Below are 21,402 nucleotides of genomic sequence, written 5' to 3' on the forward strand. Positions count from 1 at the left end.
TTTCTCAAAATCAATGGTCGACCGAAATCTGACTTATAATAAAATATAAAAAAGTCAATTTTGGAATAGTTATAGGTTGTGTTGTGTTTTTGTCTTTCGGTTTAGAAGGTATTCAATCTGAACAATGACTTTGAATTGGAATTATATTGAAAACATCTAACCCAATTGTGACCTATTTTATGAGTAGACACGCCACAAATTGTTTAACCTAATTCAGAAATGGGGTGATCATAACTCCATTTATTTTGACATAAAGTGATGGATCGCGTATTTTTTATTTATATATTAGCTAAACGATTTATTCTCATCCAAGGTATATTGTTTTCTTAATTTTTTCCTCTTTAAATTTGAAATTTTCATTTATCCACTCATAAGTGGTTAAGGTTATTAGTTTTAAGGGTAAAATTATCATTTTATATTTAATATTAAAAATAAACTTAAATTTGATTTCATTTTTCCTCTTTAAACTCTAAAAACTAATAATTTTTCTCTAACCCAAGTTTTCAAAAACAATATTTTCTTCTTAGAGTTTTCAATTTTTCAGATTCAATTTTTTCGATGACAAAGAGACTTCTCTAGTGATCTTCAAGCAACGTTTTTTCCTCTTCAGTGCGTCCTCCTTTCGATTGTTCTTCTTCTGATGTTGTGCGGTGTTATTGTCATCAGAGAATGAAGATGAGGTTTTCGTCGACAAAGAGTCTTCGATGAAGACGAGTTGTCTTCATTCTCTAACAACGGCGATATCGTACAACATTGAAAAAAGGATGCATCGGAGAGGAAGAGACGTTGTTTGGAGATCATCACATAAGTCTTTTTGTTATCAAAAAAATTGAATATGAAAAATTAAAAATTCTAAAAGAAAAATGTTATTTTTGAAAACTTGAGTTGAAAGAAAATTATTAAGGTTTAGGAGGGGAGAAGAAATGACATAAATAACAGATTCAATTAATTTTAATTGTTCATAGGTAAGTAAATGAGATTTGTAAAGTTAAGCGTAGGAGAAAACTTGAAAAAACAACATACTTTTGAAATCCAACCCAATTTATGTTAATCTAACTCATTTTAACACAACACTTAATGAGTCATGTTTAAGTTACGAAGGGTTAATCCATTATTATAGGGTTCCGCAAATAAATTGACAGAGTCTATTTGTTATTCGTGTCATGTAAAAATTAGTAACTATAGCAATATCAACAAAATAGTCTATTTCGTAGCCAAATTTGTAAAACTTATTACAAAATTTATATTTTAAAAATCATGTATGATAATACATACAATAAATTTAATAACCCGAATGATCAAACTTTAAAGAGAAAAAAAAAAAATCACACATTGTAGTTAACAATGTTTATCAATTATCCAAGTCTCAACTCTATCACTAGCAACCGTCGGATTCATTTTTCTCCAAAAACACCAACGTTGTAGATCTCGCTTTAAGACACTTCATTTCTGTACAACAGCGAAAACCTCCACAGCATACCATATCACCCACTCAGCGTACTATGCATCCCCGTGTGCACTTTAGCACCCTCAAACCCCACTCCGGAGTCCCGAGACTGCAACTTCCCGGTCCAATCCAACCTTTTTCTGTATCTCTTTCTCATCCACAAAACAAAGGGTTTGAATAAAAAGGAAAATTTATATATTTTTTTAAATTGAAGAAAAAATTTTGATGCAAATGAAGCGTACGATAATGTCTGACCCGAATCCGTCTAGCACAGCTAATGGATCCTCCAACAAGCGCTCCAAGCCCCCTGCCCCTCCTCTCTACGTTCCGCACGGACACGTGGCCTTCCGTCTGCTCTGCCACGCGTCGCGCATCGGTGGTGTCATAGGGAAGTCTGGCAACGTCATCAAACAGCTACAAAATTCAACGGGGGTCAAGATCCGGATTGAGGAGGCTCCGGCCGAGTTCCCGGACAGGGTCGTCACGGTGATCGGTCCGACGAATGTGGACACACGGATGGGCGTGGGCAGTAGTGGGAATAGTGGCGGCTTGGTAAATAGTGATGGGAACGAGGATGACAGGGAAGATGGGAACTGCTTTGAAGTGTCGAAGGCGCAGGAGGGGTTAGTTAGGGTTTTCGAGAGGATATTGGAGGTGGCGGCGGAGAATGATGGGATTGAAATCGGGGTGGTTTCGTGTCGGTTATTGGCGGAGACGCACCAGGTGGGCTCGATTATTGGGAAAGGGGGGAAAGTTGTGGAGAAGATAAGGAAAGATAGTGGTTGTAAAATCAGGGTTTTGACTGAGAATTTGTCTGCTTGTGCGGGTCCTAATGATGAGATTGTGGAGGTAATGTAATTGTGTTTATTCAATTTATTGGATTAAAGAGTTGCATTGAGCATAGTTGTTTGTTATGTTGCTGAAATATTTAATATTTGTTGCTTGGAATGTTAGTTGTTTAGATTCTTTCGTGGTTGAGGTTAAGTTATGCTAGTTTTTTCATTTTTGTAGATGTATAGAGGCTTTGTGACTGACGGGAGTCTTTCAGTTTAAAGACATGCTTTGTTCTTGGTATGCTGAATTTATGTTCTATTTGTAGCAAAAAAATTTCGAATTCTATGGTATATTATATTGATGTGTTGTTTGTTTTGACTGTTTGGGTTTAGAAATGCTGATTGTGGGCAGAAATTTGACTATGATACAGTGGGATTTATAGCTTGCATAAAGCACGCCCTGCTGGATATTCAATTTTTGTGTATCATCTAATTGAATCGATAGGAATATGAAAATTTTTTATTATGTGATATTGACACCAAATGTTGTATAAAGATCTAGGTATTGCTAAATTATCTGCTACTATTTGGAGGGGCTTTTTTCGTCTTTAGTTCATGTAAGACCTTAGTGTCTATTTTACTAATTTTCAAGCATTGAAATGTCTACAAAAAAGAAAAGGGGGTAATAGAATAGCAGGGACAAGATGCATGTTCTTGTTCTTTATAGGATATGTTTAATATGTTTTTGCTTACTGGCGATGGCGGTGGCTCTTGGTGTATTTCTCAAAATACTAAACATTGCATAGTATGTGTCAAAGTTATGACATTGTATTAGGATGGCTTATTTGGCAAAATAGTCTAAATAAATATTCATCAGGCTTCAAACTGTAGAAAAGCTGAAAGAATTTCTAGATTAGTCTATCGAAACTCCTTTTCTTGAATTTCAAGAAAGCTTTGACGTTAAAATTGGCTTGTGTAAGGGGCCTATTACAATAGAAGATCTCCAAAGTATTTGAGAAGAAAGAATTTATTTATTACTGGAGAAATAGACTGTAAGATATTTTCCTCATTTTCAAGTTTCTAGGAATACATAAAGAATTTGAAATGTGATGTTAAAACTCCCTTTTCCCTTTTTTCCATGGTTGAGTATACTCATTTGTATTATTAGATGAAGGAAGAGATATTCCTCTTTTTGGCATGTGGAAACGGATATTAATTATACACCTAATATTTTTCTAGAACTTTATAAGTTGATTTGAGTTGAAAATAACACAAGAGTACAGTTGGGAGCTGTTAGGAAGGTGGGAAATTTTTGTCTCTATTGGTGATTTGATTGTGGTTCTAGCAGATGTCAAATTGAGTATTCTGGCCTCCCACAAGGAGGGAATTCTTGTTAGTGTTTACTTTTGAGGGAGTATAATGCATATCTTCCGAGGAAAAATGGGTTTACATATCTCATAGTTAGAGTTTTTGCTTTACATTCTTGTAGTTAACTTTGATTAGATTCTTATAGACTAATATATGTGATTGAATTAATTATATTGTGGGTGATAAATTATATCTTGTTCTCTCTTGAAAATGAGTTAGTGTGTTGTGCAGTTGGATGGAGATGTTTTGGCTGTAAAGAAAGCACTCATTGCTGTCTCTCGCCGTCTTCAGGACTTTCCTCCAGTTGACAAGACACGGATGATTGGAAGCAAATCTCATGAGGCAGTTCCACTAGAAAGTATACACAGACCTCTTGAGTTGGTATCCCGAGAGACTATGCGCAGACCTATTGAGGCAATTTCTCCTGATATTATACGCAGACATCTTGAGGCAGTTCCCCAGGAGAATCTACGTAGACCGCTAGAGGCATTTGTCCCAGGGACTTCACGTAGATCTTTTGAGACAGTTCCCTTAGAGACTTTGCAGAGACCTTTTGAAGCAGTTCCCCGGGAGACTTTGCCTGATATTCGCGTAGATCTTCTATCTCAGCGAAATTCAGTGTTAAGTACTATACCAAGTAGCTCTATTAGTTATGCTTCTGGAGTTCATCATGTGTCATTAGAGGCAGACAGGACCTCCACTCCAGACACAAAAATGCAACAGCAAGAAGTAAGTTTTAGAATCCTTTGTTCCAATGACAAGGTTGGGGGTGTAATTGGAAAGGGAGGCAACATTGTCAAGGCTCTTCAGAATGAGACAGGTGCATCCATCAGTGTTGGATCTACTGTAGCTGACTGTGACGAACGGTTAATAACTGTTACTGCATCAGAGGTTGGTTGTGCAATGATGTTTCTTGAAAATTTTCTCTATGTATGCAACTTATAATGTGAGTGAATTATGACATTTATTTTTACTTTGGTTTCATCTCTTGTAGAACCCAGAATTGCGATATTCTCCTTCACGAAAAGCTGTTCTCCTTGTTTTCTCTAGATTAATAGAGGCTGGATTTGAAAAGGGACCAGATTTGAGCTCATATAAGGGATTTCCAGTCATTGCTCGTCTTGTAGTTGCATCTAATCAGGTTGGTTGTTTGTTGGGAAAAGGAGGCAGTATAATCTCCGAAATGCGGAAGGCAACTGGTACTGGCATACGTATAATAGGTGACCAGGTCCCAAAGTGTACATCAGAGAATGATAAAGTGGTACAGGTGTGGATTGTTTCCTTTATGTTTTACTCCTGTTGAGTACACTGCTACTTTTTCTTTTACTTGTGCAGCTGGGTAGGGGTAGAGGCGGATATGAACCGAACCGAGCCTAAATACCCCTTAACTCAAGTTCAGCTTGAATAAAAAATAACTCGATTTGAGTTCGGTTCGAATTCATTGAGTCAATATTAAGGGTGGTTCGAGTTCGATTTAAATGAAAATGGGTTAGCTCAAATTTTTGACTCAAATTCATAGCTCGGATATATGGCTCAAATTCATGGTTTAAATTCGTGACTTATTGACAAAACGATATCGTTTAACAATTATTTAACACAATTCGAATCGAGTCGCGAGTCAAATTCGAATTGAATCGAACTATCTATCCAGCTTGTGAGCCAAACCGAACCGAACTTTATAGCTTAAGTTCGGTTCGGTTTTAAAACGAGTCGAACCTTTTAACTTGAACTTGATTCTTATTTGAAGTAAATGAATTTGAATCAAGTCAAATCAAGCCGAGCCGGCTTTGGAGTCCGAGTCAGCTTGGTTTGGGTCCAACCCTAGGTAGGGGCAACTAGTAACTCTTTTTTAGTTTCTGTTAGGATTCCAACACATTATTCATCGAAAATAAAAATAAACACAAAACCAATACAATAAAAACGATTTTATTTATAGAAGAGATTACTAACAATAATTTGGATGATCCAAGGAGCCCAATGCCTCCCATTTTTTGGTTGTTCAAGGCAACGAAAACCTCCACAATCAGCCTTAAGACTGCTCCAAAAAACCCTAATATTTTTTCTTTCCTCCGTTTGATAACCTAACTACCCTTTTATAATTAAATCTAACCTATGGGGTAAGGACAAGTGTCTTATATCTTAACAATTTCTCACAATAGAAGTATGAACAACTTATTGGAACATGTGCACCTTTTTCCCGGTTCTCCAAGTTGCCATGATCTCAACTAAATCATGCAAAACAATGATAAATTCACCAATTATTGTGCTAATGTTTTGGGTTTGGGTGTGGGGGGGGCGCGCGGGGATATATTATTGTATGTGCCATGTAAAAGGTTTAAGTGAAATCTATTGTAGGTTGGAAGTAAATTTTGGGCTTAAATTAATTTGGTAGAGCTAACTTATGATGCAAATCATGTTGATGTCAGTGAACCAGGTGAAGCTGCCCCTACAGAAATCTTGGAGGAAATTGTATGTAAATTTGTAAAGAGACTCTTGGAGTCATGAGAATAAAGGATTGGAATTCAGGGTATTGAACATAATTGTTAAGCATGCATGCTTTATCATATACATGAAATTAAGCGATGGACTGTGGAAAGAAATCCTACTGTGACATAAATTCAAAGGAAATGTAAGTGAAAACCCTGGGATAATACAATAAAATGCATCTTGATATAAGTTTGTAGAAAGAATTGAGTTTAGGAGATGTTTTTGTAGTATTACACATAGGCTAACATTTATTCTTGGATAAACTTGGGATTACACATTGTTCCCCTGACCAAATAGCATGCAAAGCAAAAGAAACTAGGTAAGTGAGCTTCTCAAAAGCCATGAAGTTCTCCATTTATCATGAAGTGATTGTGAAACCCGTAGGACTGAATAGGTGAACACTTGAGGGCTACAGCATTCAAGAAGTGGAGAATATAGACTGAATTGGACATCTGTATCTCATATTTAATGTTAATTATTTGTTGATGTTTTCTTATTGCTCTGTCAGTGCTCTTGTTAGAGAGGTTACTTAGTCCTAAACAGATAAGTTTTGACAAAACACTGCAGTATCATGTACTTGAAAGCATGTAAATAGCTTCTGTTAAGACAACTGCTCGACTTGAATGTAACTTGGAACTTACACACTTCTTAGTTCTATCCTGTGATTTTTTGTATCGTCTGTGATTCAATATTTACGCATGCAACCATCTCTTCTTAATTCTTGTTTAAGGTGGGGGTACTACTGCTATAGCCTTTTTTTCCTCTAATGTGCATTCTTGGAAGGATTTTTTTGTTTTATCTTTGATTCTGGGTCCTTGTCTGTGGTTATTTTCAACTAAAATATTTCTATATAGCTAATGCAGGGTCTTCAGGTCAGCTTTTTCTTTTGCTTTTATACTAACTCTTCTTTGTTATCTAGCAATAATAATAATAAAGAATTTTTAGGCATAGAAATGACTTAGGAATGAACATAAGATCTAAGAACTTCATGTCATTTGAGTTTTTTTTTTTTTTTTGTAAATGATTGGAGCCATGTTTTATAGTTTTATATATTTTATTGTTACATTTACAGATATCAGGAGAGTTTGCAAAGGTGAAAGATGCAGTGTATAATGTTACCAGTAGACTGCGAGATAATCTTTTTTCCAGCTCACTGCAGAATGCTGGAACACGGAGTACTTCCTCGGTATTAGCTGACACCAGTCCCTATGGAAGACTGAGGGATTCTGCCTCTGTTGGCTTACCATCATCAGTTGGTGTTTCTCATACTGTTAGTGGACATCCAACCATAACACAGAGTATAGATCATACTGGACTCTCCCATAGTCTGGACCGTCCTCCTTCACCAAGATTATGGACATCACAAGTAGAATCTCTCTCTCTCCCCCTTACCCATAAAAAATATATCTATATCAAAATATTTTCAGGACTTTATTCATATAATTCTCTGCTTATCGTTGGGTTTGATTGCAGGCAATAAGTGGAGTGCATCCATGGGCCATCCCAGATTTCAGCAGAGGTCGGGCTCATTTTAAAGGTGGCTTGGAACTTGGCAGGTTTGTATGAACAGCATAGTGTATGCAAATATGAGAATGTGCTAGGCTAAGGATTGCTTTTATCTTACCTGATTTGTTTTACTAAGATCATGAATGGCATTAAGCAACTGATTCCATATCTAATTTTGGACAATAGGTTTTAAGATTACTTGATCATCATACTGGAAACAAACTCCCTTACCTGTGGGGTTGTTAGCAAGCCCATTATATCATCTCACTAGCAAGTATTTCTTATCATCCCACATGTCTGGTTAGGTCATATGAGATTATCATCCTTGATTCTTGAATGCATAAATTAAAATTAACAAAGAGGCTACTTATTGCTATCTTAAATGTTTTAACAAAAAAACATAGAAAGGAATTGTTGCTCTCCTTAATTGGTGTTTCCCTTGGTGTCTAAAATCGATTTTCCAATTTGTGGATTTCAACTTCAGTACTCCAATTTATTGTTGGCAATCCATGTATTCTATTGTTTTTCACACACACAAAATAAAAGTTCCCATTTATTACAAGTTACTTGTTTTGGGGGGCTTTATGTATTCTCAAGCGATATCAATATGCAATCTTTGACGGAAATTTTTGAATTTGAAATATCGAAGAGGTAACTAGTTGTGTAGATGCTTCATTGCTTTGTTTAATTGGCAGGCATCATGCAGACAATCAAGAATTAATCTTTCTTTTGCCTGAAAAGTGGATAATCTCATTTGGATGTGCTGGGTTCTTGAAAATTTCTTGCATCTGAAATGCTTTTTGACATTGTAACAAACTAGATTTTCTGCATGATGGATTGAACCGTGAAGAGAGCAAAGATGAGGTGAAACATTGTTGAAAAGGGCCAGTATGGCCTGCTTTTATTAGCTTCTGAAACTTTAATCTGTGTTCTGCAGTGGAAACAAAACTGCTATTGTGACAAATTCAACCGTGGAGATTATAGTTCCTGAGAATGTTATTAGCTCAGTTTATGGAGAGAATGGTAGTAATCTGGCACGTCTGAAACAGGTATCCCTCATCCGATGAATTTACCTAGTATAAGTTTTGTGTCATCTTTGGCAGTATTTTGGCCAGAACATGAACTACTAAAATTGTTTCTTATTTTAGTTGATTAGCATGATGAGCTGATAAGTATACAAATATAAGCAATACTATATGTACCTACTTTGAGTCATGTGATTGAATGTTAACTTTATCCTCAATTCAAAATCATCTAATTATGTGATGACACACTTCAAATGTGTATCAATTTGTGTATTCAAAGTGGATACACATAATTTTATTGTAAAAATATTTTCTTTTGCTCTAATAATTTGTATATGAGAGGTGGAGGGAGAGGTCCCAGAGCAAAACCAAAGAATAACCAATAAAGATTTATTCCCTATTGAAAAATCCTCAAAATGAAACAATAAGTGGTTGAAAGAAAATCATTCCCAGGAATCTGAAACAACATAGATGAGAGAAATTCATCACCTGGTTTTGGGAGTGAGTGTGCATGTGAGAGAGGGAGAGAGACAGAGGTTGAAAAAAATTCAATCTTATAGTATGAAATAGATATCCCCGTAAGTTTTAGTACGTCATAGAGCTAGATGGACTACTTTTTAGATATATGTGACAAGATGATAAAGAGTTTAATAACCTTAACTCATTAAAACTATGATTCTTTAGTTAATTTGAAGCTAATCTCTTCTTGATTTATTAAAAAATTATGTTAGTATATATACTCATGAATTCCAGCTTAATCTACTTTGATCAGATTTCTGGTGCTAAGGTCATCGTGCACGAACCTTTTCTAGGGTCAACTGATAGGATTATTGTGATATCGGGGACACCTGATGAAACCCAGGCAGCTCAGAGCCTCCTCCAGGCATTTATCCTCACCGGATCATCATGATGATATCATCCTCAAACTCAACTAACAGTATTTTCACAGGTTAAGATAACTCCAGCCTGTTTGTTTGTGTAGTAACCCATCTTTGTCAAATGGTGTACATTAATATTCATGCCAACCCTGCAAAAGGAATTCATATCACAAATTATATTATCTTTATTTTTTTGTAGGGAACTGTTATTATTGAATATTGTAGGGAAGATTTTATTTATGCTTTTGAATTTTAAGGCTGGCGTTGGGATGGGATGGCAACAGGACATTAGAGGAAAACCTTGTTAATATTCTTATAACTGTTTACATTGATTACAAATACAATAAACTCAAAAGATTTATTTTCATTATTTAGGTAGTACCAATTTGGATGATAATGATGATGTGTTATTATATGATTGACTAATAGTTTATTCTTAATTTTTAATCATTCAGTCATATATTAACAAATCATTAATAATACTTAAATTGGTACCATTGTATTCTAAACTTAATATCATTTACCTGGCTATGACTAGTGTACGCAGAGTTCTTTATAAAGGTTGTATTATGACTTCTAAATTATTAATCTTTAATTCATTTTCTTATAACTTATACTTTGTTTGCCCCTATAGATGATATGTTATGATCCAAAATAGTTTTGTGCAATCCGGGTTTGATCGATCAGATCAGGATCAAGACATCATCACTGTTGATAAATATGTCTACTATATATCACCAAACAGACTTGTAGTTTGGTGGTATGATGCAATCTTTTCTAATTTTTATTTTTTAATTAAAATAAATTAAATAAAAATTAGGATAATATATATCCATGTGAAATTGTGATATGATTTGTTTGTCTTGCAATTACTGGGACAAGGGAACATTGCAAAAAAGGTTTCAAAATTCAGGGTGATGTCAACAAGTCCATTGGACCGGGACTAATGTCAGTTCAACCCTAGTTCAAAATGGTCTAATAGCCTAATCTCTAAATTTCACCCGGATCAGACTAGCCACCAGGTCTTGATTAAATCAGGTTTCAAACCGTGGTTCTATGTCACATTGGAATGCCAAGCTTTGTGTAATGCCAGGTCTTTTATTTCAAATAATAGAAGCTTTAGCTCCTAGAATTTGTCAACAAATTATATGATAAAAGTTGTCGCGAAATTGTGACATCATAAATGACATAAATGCCCCGCTCTTTAAAGTAGAGAAACATGCTATATAGCAGTGAGACTCAATTTCCATTTATTTATAAAGTGGATACAAACGTGGTTGCCATCGGCACTGTCCTTCAGCTTGACTTCTGATTCAAAGCAAGAAAAATGAAAGCAAAGGGAACCTCAAACATATAATAACTTCACAATATACGCCCACAACATGAGTAATTTATATAAAGGGATTTGCAGGATCGCAAACTCTGCTCACCACAATTGCACAATGCCTTGAATCTTTAGACTAGGTTGCAGCTGTTGCCGGTGCTGATTCTGACACTGATTCTGCTGCCGGCACTGGTTTGAGTGTGATTTCCACATTATCGTGCACTCCTTGCAGCAGAAGCTCACCATCATATGTAACAATTTTACGCTTCTTTGCTGCTCTTAGGGTCCCAACAAGTGCTTCAAATATGTTCGCACACCTATCGTCATTAAATAGCACTCCGAATGTGACCTGCAAAACAGAAGTCAAATTGGTCTTGTACTAGAAAGATGATGATTATGTTCAGACAAGTTTTGTGCTAATTGTTTCTATAACACCAGAAACATATCAGTTAGCAGTCTCAAAATGTAAAGAGACAGGTTAGAAACTGCTATTAGAGATAAATTATGAATGTAACAAACATGAAGCTTTATCTGCAGGATTTGTCAATGAACTTGCATATGATACATCAATACGCAAACCAGCAACCAAATTCGTTTCCTAATTTACACTATTAATCAAAACAAAGTAATTTCCATTCAGAAATCATAGACAAGCAGATGGGGTTCGGACATTTTATCTCCATGGACTCGTATTTTACTTCATCTGAAAATTGTTGAGGCTGATCTCCTCTGATATTAACTAAATGACCAATAAACTTTATTGATGAACCTAAACTGATATAGGTATGCCTATGATGCAGCAATTGTTAGAAAAAAGACAGATCAATGAAGAGATCAAAGCTGAAAATGTCTCTAATCTATATTGCAAAATATTATTGCTATAACTCAATATATGCCCTGCTACTGGTAATATTTTAAAGGAAACTTTCTTCAACTTTCTAGTTCAAACAAGTGGAAGTTACCAACGTACATTGGTCAAAGAGTTCCAAAAAGTTAATAAAAAAGGGAACCACCATAAAGTTTTTAGCAGACATCATCCCCATCCACAAATCAAGTATGAGATTTTCGTACTTTCAAAATCCCAAATCTAGCATTCATATACAGCTTGAAAGCAAATGGATTTCTAAAACCTTCAACTTCATGACGTTCTAGTCTTTGCTAGTTAGGGTTGGATTCAAACCAAAAAGGCTCAAGCTCAAATCAATGCTCAGCTCGACTCGAATTGACCCCTATTGCCAGTCAACAAAATTGGGTTCAACCAACTATACAAATCAAAGCAAGCAGTAATCATGCAGAGAACTCAAAATAACAGTATCACCATTTGCAGCCTATAGAAATATGTGAGTCAAACTCTTCATCCCCCAACTGCAAAAATCAACATTGTAACGCAGAAAATTTTTTTTTGATAATTTGATTTTATAAACATGAGGGAGAGAGAGAGAGAGAAGCATTCACATAGACAATCAACAATACATAATTTAACTAAAATGACAAGATACCAAAAAGAAAATAATTCCATTTTGCTTGGTTGTAACTTAATCATCTCAAATAAATCCAGAGTCTGTGGCCTCGTCAAGCAGTAATATAATTTCATCTAGTTGCAGTTTTATTTCCATTTCAATCTGTTGTTAGTCACAAACTGACCACGTATTTTTGACACTCATATGAGATTCAAGAAATTAAGGCATACCCATTAACAGAATATACACCAACAATGAAGCAAATTGAAGTTAATAATGAAAGATCCATCATTTGACATGCTCCAAGTAATGTAGATCCAGATCAAATGTAAAATTACAAAATATAATAAAAATGGGAAAAAATAAATGTGGTAGAGGAAGAGAAGAGAAGGGAACCTTGTAAGAGCCATTAGACTGAACCTTGCCTAGCCTCTGAATTTCTTCCTGGAGTCGTGTGACCTCTTCCTCCACATTCATTTTTATTCTCTTTTGATCTTTTTTTCCTTTCACTTTTCACACCGCTTTTCTCTTTGCCATACTTTTATATTTAAGATAGGATGCGAACTCAACTTTTGTCTACCAAACTTTAAAAACTCAAATACTTACACCTATTATTCAACTTTTAATAAAATTTTTTATTAGAAATAAAAATAAAACCTTTATTTAACTATTAAATTTTAAAATCTTAAAAGTTTATATCATTTTTTTTTTAGTTTAAAAAACTAACAATTTTTTCTTCACCTAAAAATTTAAAAATTCACTTTTCACCTTAATGTTTTTTCTTCTTTCTATGGCGATCGAAATTCGTTCCCACCATCGATCAATCTTCCTATTATCTTATTTGATCAACAAATCAGCTTTCCCACCGTAATAGTTTTGTCAAACAAAAATAAACTGCCTCCATTTGATAAAAAGACAAAGATGAATCATCATCTTTGTCTTTTCAATTGGATAAAAATGATTTATTATCTTAATGTCTACAATAGTATAAAGACGATTTGTTTCATTTGACAAATGGATCGATATCATTTATAAGATATTTTTCTTATTTTAAAGATATATCAAAAAGTTTGATCTTATCCTAATTGAATAGGCAGAATGTTAATTAAGTTATATTTATAATATGATAGTTGAGTTGATTCATTGTCTAGTTCACTAATATTTATTTATATTTATGAAACAATAGTCAAATTAATCTAATGTTAAATACATTTAATTGTGTATACGAAAAGTTTTATTACAATATCATGACTGTCTTAAGATATATTTACTTTGATAATGTCATCGACGAATACATACACTCGACAGCATTGGCCCGTAAATATAAACCTTAACCGTGACACAACTTATGTATTATAAATATGAAAATAAATTTGGTAAGTTGAGCAAATTGGTAAGTTGAACAATACTACATGCAAGCATCCAATTTTGGGTGCACATATCCAAATCTAGGTGCTTTTTATTGGCGTGTGTGTCTCTCTATATATTTATATATTTCAGAGATACCGGGGATCTTGCTTGTATTTGTAGTTTTGTGCGTAATGGAGCTATGCCTACACTTGGAAACTCTATATCCTATTTCTCTTTGCAAATGGAAACACAAATTTTAGTGCAAGTCTTGTTTATCTTGTTCACTGAGTAAAACTGAAAAAAATATCTGGATTTAGGGTTTCTGTTTGGCAGCCGAGAAAACTTTGTTTTCTGAGAAATTTGTTGTAGTTATAATTTAGACAGGTTCTTATATGTGATACGGTAGCGAAATATATACGTAGGCAATGAATCCAAGAACGCTTCAAGCGCGACCTTACGGAGACTTTGACGACCGTAATAATTATAATAATAACAATCATCATCATCATCCGGTGGTACAAAATGACGCCGAAGAAGCCGGACTGTCTGACTCCGAAGATGAAGCAAAGGAAGAAGAAGAAACTCAAGTTAGGTCGTTGGTCAACCATGAGAGGACTAATGGTAGTAGACCTCGTTATCCTGAGTCAACTGGCACTGGTGAACTTACTCTATCCTTCGAAGGCGAGGTCTATGTCTTCCCTGCCGTAACTCCTCAGAAGGTTACGTTTTTTTATTTCCTTTTTTTGGGTTTTAGTTTTTTGTGTTTGTTCTTTTAAAACAATGTGACATGTAATTATTTCTCAGTTTGGCTGAGTAATGAAGAAATATTTGATGGAAGAAAGCCACATCGAACTTTGTGATGACTTTTCGACATTGGGTTCATTGTTTTATATTGAAAATTTTATAATTTGTATTTTGTTTCTTAATTTTGGTGGAATGCGTATGACAGGTGCGCGCACTGCTTTTATTGCTAGGTGAGTGTGATATTCCTACTGCTGTTCCCAGCTCTGAAGGTTTTCTACAAGAAAATGTCAAGGTATTGTGTCAATTCTGTCTCTCTTGTAGAGAAATAGAATTATGTCATGTGTTCTCAATGTTTACTGATATGTCTCCACCAGGTTGTGGGAAATGCCTCACATGGGTCAAAGCTTTCAGGAAGAATTGCCTCACTCATGAGGTTTCGTGAAAAGCGGAAAGAAAGATGCTTTGAAAAGAGAATTCATTACAATTGTCGGAAAGAGGTTGCTGAGAGGTAGGGTGCTAACTCTGTTCTGAGAGTACTCCATTTTGGCATAAGAAAGGGAGCACATAACAGGGTTTAAGTGTCCTCTAATCGTTCCTATTAGGATCAGAGCAATTGTAAAATCCTTACGGACATGCACTCTTGATTGTCCCTGTAACTCTCTACAATCTGCACCGGGAGAAAATGTTGGATTTTAGTTAGTAGTTATATACTTTGTGAACTCCACTTTTGGTTTCTCCTCTTTCTCTCTGATAAACACATGTACAACTTGCATTAGAGCATATATCCTCAAAGTCAGACTTGCGTGGAAACATATTAGGTGAAGCAATTTTTGCATATAAATTTGCTGTGATTTGTGTGTGTAGGGTCATTGATATCTTTATTTATGTATACTTGTTTTAGACTATATGTTTTATTAGAGTAATTTGTATCCTGCTGATCTTAATTTGTTAGATGTGAAATCATTATCTATCGTTGATGCTTGCATTATTTGAGATGTTGTAATGTTGGTATTATTACTATGCAATTCTATTTTTATGCTAGGATGAATCGTAAGAATGGACAATTTACATCATCAAAGGGTTCTTATAATACAGATGCTGTAAATTCAAATCCAAGCAATTGTGCTGCTTCAGAATCTCTGTGAGTTTGATTCTTACTTGTTATGTGCAAAGTTCAGCTGTTAAAAGCATTAGGTCTATGGTCGATGTTTCGATGGCCATGACTTGTTTTCTTTATGTTTTCATTTCTTGATTCTAGTAATGGCTTTTTAATTTACTGCTTTGTTTATATGCAATTGCACTTAGTTTACGAAGATGTCAACATTGTGGGGTAAGCCAGCAGTTCACTCCAGCAATGCGTAGGGGGCCAGCTGGTCCTAGAACTCTTTGCAATGCTTGTGGCCTTATGTGGGCAAACAAGGTAGATCTAGTGTATAAATACTTCCCTTGAAACACAACATAATTGAATTGTTTTTGCTGTCAAGATGCTGAGCTCTTGTTGTTTTTTGTTTTTGGTTCCTCCTACTGGGAATTGCCTATTCCCATTCAATTATAAGGTGCAAACATGATATTCTTCAATCTATGCAATTCTAATGTAGTCAGTTGCACATTGGATTGTAAAACTGTATCTGAAATGGTTTTCTTGCATGAAAATAAGGGAAGAATCATGTGCTGTTGATGAGCATTATATCTTCTTGTGGATATAAATGTGTCTTAGATATTGTTTACCTCTTATTACCCGGACACTTGGTGGGCTTGTTAGTGTATTAACTCTTGTTTTAATATAATATGATTTTCTTGCTGGCTGTAACTTACCTTTTAATCCATTTTATTTGAAGGGAACCTTGAGAGATCTTACAAAAGGGGGAAGGACTGGTTCTTTTGAAAATGAGTTGGTACGTACTCGAATAACCGAGGTTTTGTACACTTAGAAAGAAAAGGCTACTTTTTTTTTGTTTTCTGAACTATGTAGTGAATTTAGTAAATTGATCAGGATTTATAATAATTTGTGTAAAGAATCTAATAATCAGAGAAGAGAGAACAATTCTGTACACCTGTACTTGAGGCTTAATATTTCTTTTGCTTGAATGTAAAAGGTACTAATGATGTTAATTCATTGTCATTTCTTGCATTGAAGTTATCAATTAAAAAAAGGAGCTAGCATTAACAGTGCTATGGAGCTTTTTTCTTTTTTTCCTAAATAGCAAGCTTAGATAATAGTATGACATCTCTGATGGTTGCTCATTTAACCTTCAGGAAACTCGAAGTGATGTTAAGCCTTCAACCATGGAAGCGGAAAATATTTACGCCAACCAGGATGAGCAGGTTGATGTCTATTTTTTCTATAACATATGTGGAACTATTTTATTAATGAAGAAAGAAATTCTGAACCATCAGTACATCATAAAAGTTTGGTTTAAAGAAACAGAAAGATAATCTTTCTAAAAATCAAGCTAACAAAGAATCCCACTCTCAAAATTATCCAAAAATGTACCATTATCATAAGCTTTCTGAAAATCAATCCTGAGGATGCCGTTCTCTCTCTTTCCAAACTTCTGAACATAAGCCGCATACAATACATCAAGAAGTTTTCATCCTCAAAATCTTGTCGTGTTTTTAACGCTGCATCCTGCAGAACCTCTGATCTCTGAGACACTTTTTTTTTTTATAATAAAACTATGCGTAAACACTTTTGATACACAATTTGGGTATACAGATGATGTGTCATCATATGATTGGATGATTTTGAATTAAAGATAAAATAACACTCACTCACATAATGACACATCATTTGTGTATCCAAAATGTATACCAAAACTGTGTACAAATAGTGTTACTATTTTTTTTATCATGTTTTATAACCTTGATACATATGTAATAGGTTTAAACTAACAAATCTATAATCTTTAAAAACAACAAAATAATATACTATTGCCTTTTTATTTTTTGTATAAATTGAAACTTTGTGTAATATTGCTTGCACTTTGTGATGATGTTTTCAGTGTTTTACGAGATTGATCTGTAAACAGATGACATTCTACATCACCCAACACTAATCATTGATGCTTCTATCAAGGATGTGTTTGTTTGGACCAATATGATTTGCAAGTTTTTAGTTTGATAAGATTCAAGATTTTGAAATTTGATATTTTGATTACAAATTTGCTTCTATTGTTGTGTTTTTGGTTATGAGTTGGGATAATAGATCTATACAAAATTTACCTCTTAATCCATTGAAGTAGGTTAGACCTGAGACTTTCTTTGATGCAAAATTGGATTGACTATGCGAAATTTTCTGTATCTCAACAATTAGGCAAGCCCGGATGAGACAAAGCCTGTAGCTATGCAGCCAGAAAATAATTCTTTGATGCCAAATGAGCAGGTATGTTATTTATCAAGAGCTTGAAACAATGTACCTTCTCTGGATGATTTGTGACTTTTTAAACCTATCATCAAAGGTGTGTCAGACACTTTTGTTACTTAGGATACAGAATCAGCAGTAGACCTTCTATCCGGTTATTTTTTTGCGCAAAATGTGCGAGATTCTCTTTTATATTTGTGATGCATATGAACTGTACATTTGGAACTTTTTGGCAGATAATAGAACCAGAATTACTCGATAAGAGTGGCCTTTGTGGGAATGCGGTGTTCTTATGAAGATGTTTCTTTTTTTCTTTTTCTCTTTTCCATGGAAACTATATAGAATGAAAAAGTATACAAGAATGGACAAGTTGTCCACAAAATAGGTTGGGCTACCCCAAGAACCTAGAGGTTTGAAAAACTATACAAGATGAAAAGACATCACATATTCTGAAATCATAGCCTGAAAATTTCTTCTATCACTTGGTTGAAGAAATTAGTGAATGTGATCAACTACTTTGAATTGGAATGTGTTGTTGGATGGTAAAAGTAATGGCTAGCTTAAATCTATCTATTGATGCTAGCTTAGGATGGTTAGTGAAACCTCTTCCATTTTTGTAGGAGTCCTGTTTGCATTTTTTTTTTCTTTTGGAGAGTGGATTCTCCAGATTAAATATTGAACACTTTATGGGGACAGTCTACTGGTATTTCCAATTCAAAAACTATATCCTAATAGAACTAGGAACCTGAATAGCTGATACTCTAAGGAAATACAGATTTTTGTTTTGATATATTCAACTTGCGAAAGATTGTCTAATGATTGATGAATAGAAAGGGAAGAGAGTGAGAGAAGGAACAACAAACTATATTTTATACTTGATAGGGTTCTGGGTTTTAGGATCTACTAGCCACAAAACTTCTTGTGTTGTATTTGGTTTTTGTTTATGCACTATTTGTAATGAGTGTCATGATTCTCCTTTTTCCTTCTCGTTTGCCACCATCTTATGATTCTGGAACATGACATGTGATAAAGTTTAACATCTCTCTCTCTGGAGAGAAAACTGAAATTGTATTGCAATATAAGTGTTTCACATCTCCGTTAATAGTTTTAATTTTTCATTTTCTGTTTGGATAAGATATTGACTAATGCTAGCTTTCTAGTTATAATTGGCTTGCATGGATTTGTTAATGTTTGTTCCAGTGGTTGTGATTTCGATTTACATTCTTAATTCCTGCATATAGAATCAACAATTTATGGTTAACTATTACATTCATGCTTGTCAAAATAATAGTTGAACAATGAGCAGTATCTGTTGGAAAGTGATGATGGTATTACAAATCATATGCCCATTGAAGTGGAGAATTCATTTATGAACCTTGATGAGGAGGTATTTTGCTTGCCTATAAATAATTTGTATGATATGGATTCACAACCAATACCTAGCTCAGTTCTCTTTTTGCAAATATGTGTTGCATGTTTACTTAAGATTACTGTAGGAAGCATTTGTAGATATTACATGAAATTACCAAAACCAGTGACTGAACCAGAAATAAAACTTAAAAGGGCAGTAAAATATAGGGAGATTAATAAAGAAATAATAAAATCCAGGGATCAATGTAAAATTTCAGGGGTTTTATTGCTATTTTTCATATACCATACAAAAATTTTAATGTCAACAGGATCAGTTGACCCCTCCCTCCACCACAGAGAAAAATTATGTACACTAATGATAACGTATCATTATATGATTAGATGATTTTGAATTATAGATAATGTAATATCCAATCATACGGTGATATGTCATTATCAATATTCATGCACATAGTTTTACTTATCTTTGTCATTGTAGATGGTAATATTGTTTGCCATATTTATGACTAGAAAACAATAAGTGTCTGAAATTGATCTTATGTATCATCAATTTGAAAGAAAATTAGTATGGTAGTGGCTTAGAAAGAAGTGATAATAACTTGTCTTAATATGCAGCAGGATTTGCAGGACACAATGGACGAGCTTGCAGATGCTTCAGGATCAGATTTTGAAATCCCTTCACATTTCAATGCTCAGGTATTGATTTCTTAACCGAGCTTCACCCATATAAAGAAAAACAGTTAACATCATAGAATGCTTGAGCTCATCATACCACTTCTTACAGGTCAATGTTGCCTGTTCCAATTTGGTGACTGACTGGCCATAGACTTGAGACTGACGTGTGTTTGTGACATTATTCACTCACTAGTAAGAACCAGGCATACTGCTAGATATCCAATACCCAAAGATAGTTTGTCTATAGACAAAGAATAGATAAGTGTCGTCTTGTACCTTACTCCAGATAAATATATATAATGTGAATAAAATCCTGAAACTTTTATCTGCAATTCTTTGATACTAGTGAATTCAATTATTAGATGGGCATTTATTGTCATGGTGTTCGTTTGATTTTAGTCTTAATGAGAAGTAGATTTGTTACATTGTTTAATTTCAATATCCTTCACGTTGTACTACACTTTGGGTTCTCATGAAACTGCAGGTAGCATTGCTCATATACTATTCTAGTGTTGACTCCTCTTTGTGATCAAACGGTAGGCTATTGGTCAATTAATTGATAGAATTTTTGTGGAGGTAATTTTATTATGGTAATTTACATTTTATTACTAATTATTTTGTTTATTTCATTTGGTAATATTTTATTGTAATGATGATGTCGTAGATAATATAGAAGTAATTTATATAGTAATCGAATTGTGTATCAAAAACTTAGTTTTTCATATTATTTATTGTATTAGAATGCATTTTTTAAAAATAAAAATAATAAAATAATAAAAATTTTAGTTGACTTTTTTTTTTTCCAATTAAAATATGGCCAATTTTGTTGAAGTGTTTTTTCTTTGTCGTGCAACTCGTTTCGATGCCCAAATCTTGTGTCACATTTTGTTGCCTCTAGATTGTATTCTCATCTTGTTGCCCCTATGGTGTTGCCCCCGCATCATCGATCAAAGATGGGGAAGCAAACTTTAGCCATCGTGACAAACACAACAATTATTTAAAACATTAGATTGTCTTCGAACGCTAATTGATTGAGTCAAACTTAATAGATATCTTAATTTGTCATAATTGAATTATAATTATCTATATTTCAATGGTTTTAAGTTAGTCCGAAATATATAAAAAATGATTATCAAATAATTAATTATAGTAATAATAATAATCCTCAAATAATTATAAGCTTTGTCAAATAGACACAAGTTTGAAACAACTCAATTACTAAAATATTTCTTCTTGTAATAAGAGCACTTGAAGTTATTGAGTCATCAAATTTTTTCTATAAAACAAACTAATTGTTTTATTTAAAATTAAACTTCGAAAATTTTTTATAAAATATAACTAAATTTTTATTATTTTCTTCTTAAAGATATTAAACTATTTATCTTGTTTTTAAAATAAATTAAAATAAAATCTTAATTATATTTGTATTATACATTTAATAAAAAATATTAAAAATTTTATTTATTTTATAAAAAATTTGTAAAACCAGATCTTTCTATGAGAAAATATAGGTGTTTAGTCTTTTTTTTTTTATTTAAATCAAATTAATGTGTATTTATTGTGTGGTGATAAACTTGATTAAATATAACTTGATTCGATTTAAACCTAATTTGAACTGAAATTTTAGTTTGAA

General features: G+C 33.8%; 3 protein-coding genes across 10 annotated transcripts; 2 read left to right on the plus strand and 1 right to left on the minus strand.

Annotated features, from left to right (window-relative positions):
• Nucleotides 1–1,443: 1,443 nt before the first annotated feature.
• LOC123227918 (KH domain-containing protein HEN4-like) lies at nucleotides 1,444–9,851 on the plus strand. The gene is made up of 7 exons (XM_044653055.1): nucleotides 1,444–2,296; nucleotides 3,820–4,479; nucleotides 4,583–4,855; nucleotides 7,148–7,441; nucleotides 7,549–7,631; nucleotides 8,519–8,630; nucleotides 9,379–9,851. Exons 1-7 carry the CDS (start codon nucleotides 1,673–1,675, stop codon nucleotides 9,514–9,516), a joined length of 2,184 nt encoding a protein of 727 aa, XP_044508990.1. The 5' UTR covers nucleotides 1,444–1,672; the 3' UTR covers nucleotides 9,517–9,851.
• Nucleotides 9,852–10,694: 843 nt separating this feature from the next.
• Nucleotides 10,695–12,820, minus strand: LOC123227111 (costars family protein). The gene is made up of 2 exons (XM_044651774.1): nucleotides 12,665–12,820; nucleotides 10,695–11,157 (listed from the first exon to the last, which is right to left on the minus strand). Exons 1-2 carry the CDS (start codon nucleotides 12,743–12,745, stop codon nucleotides 10,945–10,947), a joined length of 294 nt encoding a protein of 97 aa, XP_044507709.1. The 5' UTR covers nucleotides 12,746–12,820; the 3' UTR covers nucleotides 10,695–10,944.
• Nucleotides 12,821–13,683: 863 nt separating this feature from the next.
• LOC123228153 (GATA transcription factor 19-like) lies at nucleotides 13,684–20,559 on the plus strand. Of its 8 annotated transcripts, none has more exons than XM_044653426.1 (11): nucleotides 13,684–14,337; nucleotides 14,568–14,654; nucleotides 14,737–14,870; nucleotides 15,405–15,503; nucleotides 15,668–15,782; nucleotides 16,201–16,257; nucleotides 16,619–16,687; nucleotides 17,676–17,744; nucleotides 19,015–19,110; nucleotides 19,713–19,790; nucleotides 20,254–20,559. In XM_044653426.1, the coding sequence occupies exons 1-11, from the start codon at nucleotides 14,044–14,046 to the stop codon at nucleotides 20,296–20,298; spliced, it is 1,143 nt and encodes a 380-aa protein (XP_044509361.1). In that variant the 5' UTR covers nucleotides 13,684–14,043; the 3' UTR covers nucleotides 20,299–20,559. The 8 variants fall into 8 exon arrangements, with proteins under 8 accessions (XP_044509361.1, XP_044509363.1, XP_044509366.1 ...); XM_044653424.1 differs by having other exon boundaries at nucleotides 13,686–14,337; nucleotides 19,710–19,790; XM_044653427.1 differs by lacking the exon at nucleotides 20,254–20,559 and adding an exon at nucleotides 19,879–20,208 and having other exon boundaries at nucleotides 13,687–14,337.
• The last annotated feature ends 843 nt before the right edge of the window (nucleotides 20,560–21,402 follow it).

Source organism: Mangifera indica, chromosome 10 (genome assembly GCF_011075055.1).
Source record: "Mangifera indica cultivar Alphonso chromosome 10, CATAS_Mindica_2.1, whole genome shotgun sequence".
Lineage (NCBI taxonomy): Eukaryota > Viridiplantae > Streptophyta > Magnoliopsida > Sapindales > Anacardiaceae > Mangifera > Mangifera indica.

Bases quoted from the DNA above. Each gene is read 5' to 3' on its own strand.
- LOC123227918 (XM_044653055.1), top strand. From the start codon at position 1,673: ATGCAAATGAAGCGTACGATAATGTCTGACCCGAATCCGTCTAGCACA. The intron at 7,442-7,548 runs GTAGAATCTCTC...GTTTGATTGCAG, and splicing joins CAAGATTATGGACATCACAA to GCAATAAGTGGAGTGCATCC. The intron at 8,631-9,378 runs GTATCCCTCATC...TACTTTGATCAG, and splicing joins ATCTGGCACGTCTGAAACAG to ATTTCTGGTGCTAAGGTCAT.
- LOC123227111 (XM_044651774.1), bottom strand. From the start codon at position 12,745: ATGAATGTGGAGGAAGAGGTCACACGACTCCAGGAAGAAATTCAGAGG. The intron at 11,158-12,664 runs GTTCCCTTCTCT...TCTGTTTTGCAG, and splicing joins AGTCTAATGGCTCTTACAAG to GTCACATTCGGAGTGCTATT.
- LOC123228153 (XM_044653424.1), top strand. From the start codon at position 14,044: ATGAATCCAAGAACGCTTCAAGCGCGACCTTACGGAGACTTTGACGAC. The intron at 15,504-15,667 runs GTGAGTTTGATT...AATTGCACTTAG, and splicing joins TGTGCTGCTTCAGAATCTCT to TTTACGAAGATGTCAACATT. The intron at 16,688-17,675 runs GTTGATGTCTAT...CTCAACAATTAG, and splicing joins ACGCCAACCAGGATGAGCAG to GCAAGCCCGGATGAGACAAA.